The sequence below is a fragment of the Eptesicus fuscus genome, chromosome 15, assembly GCF_027574615.1.
Source record: "Eptesicus fuscus isolate TK198812 chromosome 15, DD_ASM_mEF_20220401, whole genome shotgun sequence".
NCBI lineage: Eukaryota > Metazoa > Chordata > Mammalia > Chiroptera > Vespertilionidae > Eptesicus > Eptesicus fuscus.
Genome location: NC_072487.1, coordinates 53,609,436 through 53,623,117, shown reverse-complemented (window position 1 = coordinate 53,623,117; position 13,682 = coordinate 53,609,436). Strand labels below are relative to the sequence as shown.

At 38.0% G+C, this 13,682-nt stretch overlaps 1 protein-coding gene across 3 annotated transcripts in view; it reads right to left on the bottom strand.

Annotated features, from left to right (window-relative positions):
• The window catches only part of TGFBR1 (transforming growth factor beta receptor 1), a 51,213-nt gene that overhangs the window by 16,628 nt on the left and 20,903 nt on the right, over nt 1–13,682 (bottom strand). For 2 of the 3 annotated variants that reach the window (XM_008141863.3, XM_054726722.1), the window contains exons 2-4: nt 9,223–9,468; nt 6,144–6,374; nt 959–1,189 (exon numbers count right to left, since the gene is read on the bottom strand). In XM_008141863.3, coding sequence (XP_008140085.1) covers nt 959–1,189; nt 6,144–6,374; nt 9,223–9,468 — 708 coding nt within the window. The remainder of the gene's footprint in view (nt 1–958; nt 1,190–6,143; nt 6,375–9,222; nt 9,469–13,682) is intronic. The other variant, XM_054726721.1, reaches the window with a different exon arrangement.

The window sequence follows — 13,682 nt, the reverse complement described above, 5'->3', positions numbered from 1 at the left end:
TCTCTAACCCTCTCCCTTCCTCTCTGTAAAAAAATCAATAAAATATATTTTTTTAAAAAAGAGTAATATGCTAATTAGACCAGATAGACGGGATGTTTTCTGGATGTCCTTCCAGACAAAGCCACAGTGATAAGGGCCGAGGCAGAGGTGGTTAGGGGTGATCAGGCAGGCAGGGGAGCAGTTAGGGGAGATCAGGTTGGCAGGGGAGCAGTTAGGGGTGAACAGAGGCAGAGGCAGTTAGGGGCAATCAGGCAGGCAGGCAGAGAGGTTAGGGGCAATCAGGCAGAGGCATTTAGGGACGGTCAGGCAGAGGTGGTTAGGGGTGATCAGGCAGGCAGGCAGATGGTTAGTAGCCAGCGGTCCTGGATTGCGAGAGGGATGTCTGACTGCCGGTTTAGGCCTGCTCCCTGCAGGATTGGGCCTAAACTGGCAGTCGGACATCCCCCGAGGGGTCCCAGATTGGAGAGGGTGTAGGTTGGACTGAGGGGATCCCCTTTCCCACCCCGTGGATGAATTTCGTACACCGGGCCTCTAGTTAGTATATATCAGAATGCTCTTAAGGTCAGGAAGAGGCTAAATGGAAACAGATATCTGGGCTCTATCCTACCTCAAAATGTTGAGCAATCCGAGTTTATAAGTTTTTCTGTATTATTACTTCATTTAATAACTAACTATCCAGAAGCAAAATAAAAAAAGTACGTGGCTTTTAAAAAAATTAGCTATTATTAAACAATTAGAGATTTAGGAACAGGTTGTCAAGAGTCAAGGAAATCTTTAAGGAGTTCTTGGTTCTAAAGACTTCTAATATATTCCATTTGACCAAATGGGTCTAATCTACTACTATATGACACACATCTATTTTTCTCATTAAATTTGACAGTGCTTAGTAGCCATGTCTGTAAAAAGGCTTTATTAAATAGATTTTGTTACACTCAAAGGAGAAGTAAATGTTACTGACCTTTATTGTCTGCTGCTATAAATCCCAAGATGTTTTCATGACGTAACATTACAGTTTGATAAATTTCTGCCTCACGGAACCATGAACGTTCTTCTCTAGAAGAGAATATTTTCACAGCAACTTCTTCTCCTCTCCACTTTCCTCTCCAAACTTCTCCAAACCGACCTTTGCCAATGCTTTCTTGTAACACAATAGTTCTTGCAATTGTTCTCTGAACAAGCAATGGTAAACCTGAAAATAAAAATAACTAGTAGTCAATACAATCAACAAAAGTATGGGTATTCAACAACACCATAGGAAAGGTGTAACTCTTTTTTTTTTTAATATTTTATTTATTTATTTTTTACAGAGAAGAAGGGAGAGGGATAAAGAGTTAGAAACATCAATGAGAGAGAAACATCAATCAGCTGCCTCCTGCACACTCCTCACTGGGGATGTGCCCGCAACCAAGGTACATGCCCTGGACCAGAATCGAACCTGGGACCCTTCAGTCCGCAGGCCGACGCTCTATCTACTGAGCCAAACTGGTTAGGGCAGGTATAACTCTTTTAAGCTCTACTTTTAAGGAATTTACAATCTCAATGAAATAAAGACCACATTTGCAAACACAGTAATTCATGATAAAAGATAAATAATAAATACAATAAAAGAATCCAGAAACTCCTGCCTAGAGGGTCAAGGTAGGCTTTGTAAAGCTAGTTGAATTTCGACTGGCCTTTACAGAGAGATATGACCTAACGAGAAGAGAAGGAGGTAAGGTAGTCAGGTAAGAGGAATATGCAAGCATAGGTACAAGAAGGAAATGAATGACACATTTTTAGGGAACCAGCTTAGATAAACAGAAAGGAGGTGCATGTAGTAAAGCAGTGGAAGAGAATGTAAACCGTCACCAGTATGTGACAAATACTAGAGACGCCAAGCTCAACATGACCAATGAGAGCTGTGGGTAAACGAAGAATTATTAAAAATTTCTAAAAGAGAGAAATAATTTTTTAAAAACCACCTGATTTTAGGAAGATGAATCTGATAAGTTTTAATTGTGGGAGGAGAAAAATATGTGAATACAAGACACATAAAAATAAATTCTAGCCCAACTTTTAATAAATCAGTAAAAATTATCATAGAAACAATTTCAAGATAGGCAATTTACTTGCTAGGAACTGGCTGCCTCTGCAACAGTAGTATCTTAAACAAGTGTCTAGCAATTTACTTTGGTAATTTTTTTCACCAATTGAACTTGCCTTACTCGAAAATACATTTTTTGAAATATTGCCACACGTATTTCATTTATAGAAAAGAGTTTACTACCTACCTACAGTATTTAAGTAACACTATATTTGGGACTATTCCAGTTCACCTAAATATCTGACCATTCAGGACCCATGTAAATGGGATGGTCAAGATAGGCTAATGGAACAAGACAAGTTTTTGTCATCCCCATCACCCTTAGATTCTAGATGCAGACCTAAAATTAAAAACCACATCTAGATTCATCATATTATCTATATTTGGTTACTATAACCCACATGAATACCTGAGCATTTTCAAAAAGTAATAATTTTTTTCTAAAGACAAAAATAAGTCTAATTTAGATTTCTATGTTCTCTGCCTTATTCTTCTGTACCTTGAAAAGAGTAAATTTCAATGGGGAAAATGCTTCAATAGTGAATAGAAATAAGACCTAAATAACATGCATACATTATAACAGATCATAAGCATGAACAAGATATAAGGAACACTGGTATGAGACTCACTCTCTTTCAAACACTGGCACACATATGCATGCTCACACACACTTTATGATCCAATGACAGCTTAAATATGGACACATGCACAATCTGAGATTCAAGTTAATGCAACAGGGATTAGGTTAGCTCTCCACTGTCTTCCCTGAAGTTCCCAAGTTGAAAGTAGACTCTGAGAGAGATAGGACCTTTCCTCAATTATAGCCATTGTACTGAATAATAGGCATGTAAATTCATAATATGAAATGTTTGGTTTTAACTTTTCCTCAATGAGTAAAAGAACTAAAAGGGGCATTATGTATACACATTTTATTTACTCACAAGCATGAGTCCCATGCATGAGGTAGCAGGCAATAAGGCTTTATAATGAATAGAGGGGAAAGAGATGGCATTTTCTGTTGTCATTCAACAGACAAAGCTTCTGTCTGGATTAATCTGTAGGCCATTTAGCACCCAATGAACTATGACAGGGAAAGGAGGCCCTTACACTAAGCTTTTCGCACAATGCAGCAAATAGATACTGTATGTCAGATTTTCCCTCCAAATATCTTTTCAATAAGAGTAACACCTGTCATTTGGACATACATTACCATTTACCACGTGTTTTCACACAAACATCTTTGTCCCATTTGAACCTCACAACAATCTAATTACTTTCATTTTAAAGATGAAATAACTCAGACATGAGACATTAGCTAACTGCCCCAAACCACAGCTACTAGCAAAAAAATGTAAACAAGTTTTTGCAGGGTAAGGCATAAAAGAAGAGAGTGAAGCTTTCACAGAGATCACAGAGCTGTAATCCCCGATGGATCTATAACAATAGATAAAATGGAAAAAAAATAACAATTCAATTCTTTACTTCATATCTATATCTTTAAGATAAATAAATGTATTCTTTTTAAAAATATATATATTTTATTGATTTTTTTACAGAGAGGAAGGGAAAGGAATAGAGAGTTAGAAACATTGATGAGAGAGAAACACTTATCAGCTGCCTCCTGCAGACCGCCTACTGGGGATGTGCCTGCAACCAAGGTACATGCCCTTTACTGGAATCGAACCTGGGACCCTTCAGTCCACAGGCCAACGCTCTATCCACTGAGCCAAACCGGTTAGGGCTAAATGTATTCTTGAGTCACCAGGCTGACGCTCTATCCACTGAACCTAAATATATTCTTATTTTTTTTTTTTTTTTTTAAATATATTTTATTGACTTTTTACAGAGAGGAAGAGAGAGGGATAGACAGCCAGAAACATCGATGAGAGAGAAACACCGATCAGCTGCCTCCTGCACACCCCCCACCAGGGACGCGCCCGCAACCAAGGCACACGCCCCCGACCGGAATCGAACCCGGGACCTCCGAGTCCGCAGGCCGACGCTCTATCCACTGAGCCAAACCGGTCTCGGCCTAAATATATTCTTATTGGAAAACCCAACTGCCATCCAGACAGCAATTTTTTTTGCTCCTTTAGGTAGGCTTGTTCCCCTGGAGCCTATGCCAAGTGGCATGAGCTGTTTTAATTTCCCTGGGTGTAAGTTGGGCAACAAGAGAACAGGTCCAAGGGATTAATTCCAAATGATCTGTAGCCACCCTGATTTCCTGTGACTTTTGGTCCTTGCTTATCATATTTTGGCCCAGAATAACTTTTAGAATAAGCCAGATCTTCTTTGGGAACTCTTTGGATAACTCAGAATCAATGGGAAATCCCAGGGAAGCCCTAAAACAATCTCCACTCCTCTACCACACCTGCCCAAAGACTGTCGCATCTTCAGTACTAAGGCTGCTGCATCTCAATTCAACCTCTCATTGCCTCCTTCTTCACAATGTTCTCAGGGGTCCCTAAAGGCTGCCCTAAGAGATGTGGGCTCCAGTGCAAACTACATGTATCCTAGAAGTCATAACAGCACTCACTTACTAAAAATATATATATACATATATAAAATATATATATATATATCTCCAAATTCTACTGAAGAAGACTTCAGGTCATGAAATCAGTTTCTAAATGAACATAGATATATGCATCTTTCCTGATGCATATACATCGATATATGTTAATTTCCTTAAAATAAATAGGCATTTGACATTTATGTGAACTTTATTAGCAGATGTGATTTTGTGCTTCAAAGTCATATTCTTCCCCTAGTCACAACTACTGCCTTAACGTTCCTTTAGTCACTTGGTGATAAAATTAGTGAAATTTTCATTATATATTTTCAAATCTTCATTTTATCCATAAATATAGCCCTTATTTGAAGTTGATTTATACCTTTCAAAGGCGATAGTATATCGCGTTTAAAGTCCTAACAAACCACTTTAAGTAGTATTACCAAAAGTATCTGTTCCTTATTTCTGATGAAGAAATAGAAGCCCAAAGAGGAAATATGGCTTGACCAAGGTCAGAGAGCCAAGCAGTGACAAAGCCTGCACTGGAGTCTAGATCTCTTAATTCCTACCTGAGTGTCAAATTACAATACTATAGAGGATAGAAGTCTTCCTCTCTTAGTATCCTTCCAAAGTAAGAAATAAAAAATAAATCCCCTTTGGTTTAAACATAAAACAGTGCTATATCAAAATCCACTTCTGAGAATAATTCTGGCAATTCCTTTTTAAAAAAAATATATTTTTATTAATTTTTTACAGAGAGGAAGGGAGAGGGATAGAGAGTTAGAAACATCGATGAGAAACATCGATCAGCTGCCTCCTGCACACCCCCTACTGGGGATGTGGCTGCAACCAAAGTACATGCCCTTGACAGGAATCGAACCCTTCAGTCCGCAGGCCGATGCTCTCTCCACTGAGCCAAACCGGTTAGGGCAATTCTGGCAATTTCTTAGTCTATTTCTGTTCCCACAAAAAATGACCAGAACTGAGAAAAGCAAACATCACAGGGGCCATGTTTGCTAATAACTATCCAGTTATTATATTAAATAATAAGGTGGTTAGACTTTTTTCTGAAGTGAGAAAATGACTAAAAATTCATAAAAAAGTAAATAACCTTCACAATTCAAAACACATTTTCTGTCATGCCTGTTTCTGTTCAAAGACAAAAATAAAGCTGTTAAACAATCCTAATAGAATGGGTAGCTGCATATCATTTGAACATCTTTGAACTCAGCCTGACCTATATGAGAATAATTCTTCTTATTCTTACTATCTCATGGAGTCCTGAGAAGGTGAGAATACTTTGAAATTTACACAAACGTGAAGCTAATATACTGACTTATTTCAGTAAAAGTAGTTTTAATCTGTCTACGCTAAAGTAGCCATTGGCAGATATAGAGCAAGCTTAAGGACCTTTACTAGGCTCAAAGCTGGACTAGTATTCACACTATTCCAAGTTTTAACAAACCAAGTCAAGTGGCTCAGCCAACTAGATAATGCAGTTAATTTTTAGAAGATTTCTTAGGAAAAAAGGAAAAACAATTACATTACCTGATCCAGACCCCGATGTTGTCATATCATAAATTAAATCTTTTAATGTAGTACCCTCTGAAATAAAAGGGCGATCTAATGAAGGGTCCTCTTCATTTGGCACTCGATGGTGAATGACAGTGCGGTTATGGCAGATATAGACCATCAACATGAGTGAGATGCAGACGAAGCAGACTGGTCCAGCAATGACAGCTGCCAGTTCAACGGGACCAAGGCCAGGTGATGGCTTTCCTGAAAAAGGGCAAGTGAAATAAACATAAAAAATACGATAGGTGGCACCTACAATTTCCTAATTCTCCACATTTCCTGTAGTTGGCCACTACCACCATTAGTCATAGAGCCTCATTATAGCAGCTCACAGGGCTGGAAACCAGAACAAGTGAGTCATTCAGCCTTCTCCCATTGGATCTCCTTTTATGATCACCAACTTAGTCAACATTCACTTGTTCTTCCTGCATTTTTCAGCCATCTAATTAAATAACAAGGCCAGCTACCACCAGTATTCTAGGACCTCCCTATTTATTACTCTCAGGGTCACTAATAAAAGAACCACATGAGCAAAAGTTAAATAAATAAATAAAAATAAACCTATATACAGCCTCACTACTCCAAAACAATTCAGTTTAGTGTAGGTATGTGTGTGTGTGTGTATATATATATATATATATATATATCCATCAATTTTGTTCAGGCAAAATATATTCTTTGTTTTTTATAATAAAGTTAGCATATGCATACTTTCTACTCTATTTTAATCACTTGAGTTTTTAATTCAAGAGCACTTATTTTCTTATCATCTATTTTAATAATTATTGCTTTACATTGTTTCAGAAAAATATCTATAATAATAAAAGCATAATATGTTAATTAGACCAGACAGCTGAACGACCTTCCAGACGTCCTTCAGGACGAAGCCACGACGGTGGGGGCCGGGGCAGAGGCGGTTAGGGGCGATGAGGCAGGCAGGTGAGCAGTTAGAGGTGATGAGGCAGGCAGGCAGAATGGTTAGGGGTGATGAGGTAGGCAGGCAGAGGTGGTTAGGGGCGATCAGGTAGGCTGGCAGAGTGGTTAGGGGTGATGAGGCAGGCAGGCAGGCGAGTAGTTAGGGGCGATCAGACAGGCAGGCAGGTGAGCGGTTAGGAGCTAGTGGTCCCGGATTGTGAGAGGGTGCAGGCTGGGCTGAGGGAACCCCCACCCTGTGCACAAATTTTGTGCACCGGGCCTCTAGTTAATTATAATTATTTTGGCATTCATCCTGAGCCTTGCTGGTTCACTGCACACCACCATTTCTTTAATAGCACATCTTCTCCATTCTTGATACCCTTATTTGGATTTATTTCTTATAACATAGAATTCTAATTCTAAGAGTACATGTGTGTCCTTATATGCTGAATACTTAATTATCTAAAGATGCCTGTTGCCTTTATATATGAAAATGGCTTGTCTAAAGAATTTTAAGTAACATTCACTATATGATGTTCCACTGCCCTCTAGTATTTAAAAAAAGCACAAAATCTGAACATTTTTCCCTTTTATAGTTCATCCGTGTTCACTTGTGCTGAATGCATATGCATTTTTTCTTTATTCTTGAAATTGGTATGTCTTTTATTATATGTATTTAGATAAGTATTTTTTCATTAATTTTGCATAGTATTCTTTTCTGTCTGCTCTTATGTCTTTTTCTGGAATATTTATACTAAGCATATTGGATCACCTAGATCTGTCCTCTGTATCTCTTAATTTGCTCACCAACTGTCTTTTTCTCTGAATTGTAACAGTTTTTCAAGCTCATCTTGCCTTAAGCTTGTCTCACACTTGAATATAAAATTATCGTATCCAGTCTGCTGTTCATTTTCAATACTGCATTTAAAAAAACAATTCATCAATCAAGCTTTTCATCTGAAAGTAATTATCAACTGTGAAATGTCCCCATTTTACAGTAAACAACTGAAAAATAGACCTTGGTCTGTCTGAAAGTTCTTCCCTATCATGTGGTAAGTCTATTTCAAAGGGTGACATCTACTCTGCTTTATCCAGTTCAGTTCACTCCTTTTATACCACTGAAGCTTTTCATTTGGTAACTTTTTTGTTCTTTGTGTATCAAGACCTGGGAATAAGAAATTTGTGCTTTTTTAGCATTAGAAATGAAGTGAGTCCTTCTCAAGGTTTTATGAGTTTCCATTAAAATATTTCAAGTCCAAATAATGGAAATGGAGAATTCTGGAATTACCATATTGTCATATTAGAATTGCAGATGCTTACAAAAAGAGCCAGAAAAAGTTAAGAGTCTGACAGAGCCTGGCCACAGGGAGCTTCCTGGTCATGCTGCAGACTCAGTTGCACTTTGCTGCTATCACACGTACCAGGTGGGGACTGCTGCCCTTCTCTAACTGGTACTAGTAAATTGTCAGGTTTCTCACAAGTGTAGGCATGTGGGCAGCATTCTTCCATCAATTCTGCTAGCGTTAATATAGGTCCCCCTATTTTTATATTCCTTTTGATTACAGTAGAAACTTGAGGACAGAATTAAATGTGCTTCTACTGACATCTTAAACCAGAACCTTAAATTAATCTAATCCTAAGAGTTTATCCTTGAAATTCCTAGCTTTTTCAGGACATTTTAAAATGTAAACTATAGTGAAGGACCTAAAGCCTAGATGGCCTATATAATATTTTAAACAATGAAGATCATAAGGCAAGGTGAAATTACAAAATGAAGGCATCTGGACTGTTTAGTGCTGCTTTCAATTCCCACCCATTATTGATTGCTTTAAAAGGACAGAGCATTAAACAAGGAAGAAGAAATTCACTCTAAAGACAAAGTATGACATTCTGAGGACATACCGCTGTGGTAAGCAGAAAGTATCATGGAATCAACTTCTCAAACAACACACACCCCGGAATCAGGATCTTGGCTACTCTTATAACCCTGCCACTGTGGACAAGTTTGTTCTTGCCTCTAAACTGAACAAGCTGGGATAGACAATCTCTAAGATCCCTTTCAGTTCTAAAATCATAGAGTCTAAGGTTTTCCTTTGTAGTATCAAGAAAAACAACAACATCTTATGCAATAACTTACCAACAGTTGGAAGTTCTATTTTATTGCAGTGGTCCTGATTGCAGCAGTATGTTGTAGTAACAGACCCTGTTTTTGAAGATGGTGCACATACAAAAGGCCTGTCTCGAGGAATTAGGTCGACTTCAGCTATACACATGCTATTGTGTATAATTTTGTCTGTGGTCTCTGTGACAGAGACAAAGCAGAGTCCATCTGTGACACAAGTAAAATTGTCTTTTGTGCAAAGGTGGCAGAAACACTGTAATGCTAGGAAAAGAGAACAAGATTTTATTAGAAAAAATTCTCAAGGTTAACATTTTGAAATTATTCCATATTCACTATAAGACAGTCCTGATCTTATAGTAATTTCTTTGCACTTTCAAAAAACAAAACTCTTTATTCCTCTTAGAAGAGTTGAGAAGCACATATCTGTAGGAGCCAAATATGATAAAATTTGGACTAAAGTTCTTGTCTAAAGCTTTTTTGCTTCCAATTATAGAGAAATTATTACATGTAATTTCATCAAGGTAAGGCAAGCATTTGCCCTCCCATTTGAAACAAAGTACATTTAAATTTTTACTGGTTATACTTATTCTTACTAATCCAAAACTATGCATTCACATACTCCTCCCATTGAAGAGCAATGTATGAAAATACTACAATCTTCCAATGTAGGTTGGAAATGCTATTTGGGTGGACTTATGGTAATGAAGTAATGGAAATAGGTTTGTATTGCACCACTCTTTTCTCTTGTATAAACCCTGGGAAAGACATTTCTCTTCTAGCCAGGATTACGGTGCTTTTTCAGTAAGCTAAGGAGACTGCACAGGTAACAATACATATGTGCTCTAACAAAACAGGCAACCTGGCTATAGAAATGACTAGAGAAACACCAGCTCCATGCTTATTTCTATCTATTTGATCTTTATGGCTCAACTCAAGGAGTCCCTTTATGGGAGTCTTCCCCTAATTGTCACCAATACCTTTCCGTGCACACACAAATAGACCTTGCACCATGCTCTCCAATGATTAACTGTTTCCCAAAGCACACACTGCTTACCAGAATTGCTACTGTTGTGTTTCTCTCCCCTATGAAACTCTAAGCTCCTTGAGGGCAGGGACCCATATTAATCATTTCTGTAAATCCACATCTAGCATTGAGTCTGGTACGTAGTAGCATTAAAAAAATACTCATTGCCTGAACAACAGAATAGGCACATACATTTCACTATGATCTCATGAAACTACAAAGCACATTTACTTCTTTAAGTCAAATCAAACTTTCCAATTACTTGTTGACAAGAAAAAAGGAAGAGTCCGTGTATGTAGAATGCCACCTATGATGAGGCCAAGGAAGTATTTTATCTAGAAAGAGTGGCTAGGCAGACAGGCAGGCCAGAATGAAGCTAAGTCTCTGAACAGCTAACTTGCTGTGCAGGCCTGAGTTGCTCCAACACTTCACATTCCCAAGAAAGGCCTTCTTCATTCAGGACTGGCCCTTGGCCAGTTCCTAGGAAATGAACTCTGAATCCCTGAAATATTCTCCCTGATAAGAATGCTGCAAGCCTGTGTGACTGGGCCCCAATAAAAATCCTGGATACCAAGGGTCTGGAAAGCTTCCCTGGTTGACAAGTGCTATCACATCATTGCTGAGCTATGGAGTGCACCTGTGTCACTGCACTGGGAGAGGACACCTGGAAGCTTGCACCTAGCTCCTCCTGGATTTCGTCCCATGTGCCTTTTCCTTTTGATGATTTTAATCTGTATATTTCCACTGTAATAAACCATAACCATTAGTATAACAGCTTTTCTTAGTCCTATGAGTCCTTCTAGCAAGTCTTGGAGCCAGAAGTAGTCTTGGATACTCCCAACTCACCTGCTAAACCCAAATTCAGGAATGTTAGGATCTTCTCAAGCAACTGATTCTTGGTTGCTGGCTTCATTAGCATACTTGTCTATTCTATTTCTAGATCAGAAAAGTTTTACCTTAATCATTATAAAAAATTTTGTTTTTCTTCATAGATAGTTCAGCTATTTCTTTTTAAAAAAATATATATTTTATTGATTTTTTACAGAGAGGAAGGGAAAGGGATAGAGAGCTAGAAACATCGATGAGAGAAACATCGACCAGCTGCCTCCTGCACACCCCCCACCGGGGATGTGCCCGCAACCAATGTACATGCCCTTGACCGGAATCGAACCTGGGACCCTTCAGTCTGCAGGCCGATGCTCTATCCACTAAGCCAAACCGGTTTCGGCTAGTTCAGCTATTTCAATTATCTCTTCCTAAACAGGAAGAGAACTCAAGTATAAGAGACACTATCATAATCTGACATTTAAAGACTGTTAAAATACGGTAATTACTCCTGGTGAGGTTTGGTGGTAGTTATAGGTTCCTTCAGTAATCCATGGACTGGCTTCAGAGCGCATGAATCCCATTAAACTGTAGGCCAAATGTTGCATGTATTTATTTTCCTTTTCAAGGAGAAATTTTATAGAATTACAAAAGGTCTGTCACCATAAAAGATTAAAACCACCATCATAGGAGATTGTTGTCATTCTCTCCTGAATCCTCTTTACCCATAAGTAGTCATTCAACCAAGGTTTTCTAAGTATTAGCTTTATCAGTTACTCTACCAAAATCTTAGTACACAAAGATTAATAACTCATGATCACAGCCCTTGAAGAGTTCCAAAGACTAGTGAAGGAGAATGTTACAATATAATATGGTAATTGCTATATATAAAACTTCTGCCATGAATACTCTCCCAGTTCTAAGATCTTCACAGCTCCCTTAGCGTACATGAAGTAGCTGTTCAACACTTGATCTAACAATTAAAAATTACTTTTGGGTTCTAACTTACCACTCACTTTAAAAATGCTATCTAGGGCCACACATGTCTCACCATTATGATAATCATGTCTTTCATGACTGTGGTCTTTACACATAGTATCTCTCTGCTAGTTTAAACCCACCCTTTGAATCTTTAAGACCCTGTTCAAACAAGATTTTGAACCCCTCCTCTACCCTTAAGATAACTAACTGGGCAGTTTCTTTCAGTAAGTTCCCATAGCTCTCTTAGCATACCTTTAGGATAGCACAAATCCAACTATTTATAGTTTGTTGTTAAAGTGTCTCTCATTACATTAAGAATAGCCAAGTTGCCCTGGCCAGGTCGCTTAATTAGTTGAAGCTTCATCCCATGGACCAAAAGGTTGTGGGTTCAATACCCAGTCAGGACACATACCTGGGTTGCAGGTTCGAATCCTAGTCAGGGTGCATGTGGGAGGCAGCCAATCAATGTTTCTCTCTCATATCAATGTTCTCTCTCTCTCTCAAAAAAAAAAAAAAATTTAAATCAATAAACATGTCCTCAGGTGAGAAAAAAAAATTGTGTGTATATATATAAAATGGCCAAGTTTTTTTGGTGATTGTTTGTTTTCTTATCTTTAAATCCTAGATTCCTAGATAGTGATCAGAAAAATATTTTCTAAAGCAGTGTTTCCTAAACAGGAGGTCACAAATATGTCAAGAGAAGGAGGAGTCTAAGAATTGTGTACAATTTTTTTAATGTTTAATTTAAAAGATAATCTAAAATGAATGACATTCTGGGTCATGAGTAACTACCATCTAATCAAATATTGCCAGTAGGCTTTCCCTGGTGATTCTTCAGTTGTGTTAAGATCTCCTTCACGCCAAATATCCTCACAGCACACTATACAAGCAAAAGTTTCATAGTAATTGTAATTGAAAGAGTGAAAAATCAGAGCATATGGCAATACAGGCATGATATATTCAAAGCCAATAGCTAACAGCCAATACCATGGATCCTATCTTTGTAGTACAATTTGCAAAAGTTCATTCGCAGTAAATGTGGTTGTCTGAAACAACATTTTCCCATTCTCACGCCAGCATTAATTGGTTTAGAGAACCATTTAATAAAGATTTCAGTAACGTCACAATGTTAAACCTCATCTTCAAGATAGCAGACAGTTTATTAAAACTGGTATTTGAGGAATGCTTGCTGGCAAGTGTTTTGCTTAGGTATGTGGTCTGATTATCCTAAACTTACAAACAAAGTCTTGAAGTCATTGTTACCACCTTACACAACATAACTTATGAGAATGGGCACTTGTAGCTTTAGATAATTAAGTTAAAATATAGAAACAGATTTCAAATAGAATCACACCTAAGGCTATTTTTTTCTACTGTGAAAACTAAACGTCATCAGTCAGACTGAATAATGGTATTAACTGGAAGGAAAAGAAGGTTTTTCTCACCAGAGACTAAATTCCAGTCTTTTTACCACTCTGACTTGGCTGGTAATGACCCTTCTTTCCCTTACCCTGCCTATTACAGCACAATTATATTTAACTATACAGTGAGAATATTTCCAAGTATGCACCAGCAGGCAGGTAAAGAGCCCAACATGCACAATGCCCTAGCTACCGTCTGTTTAGCCATAGTTAAAAGCAGATCA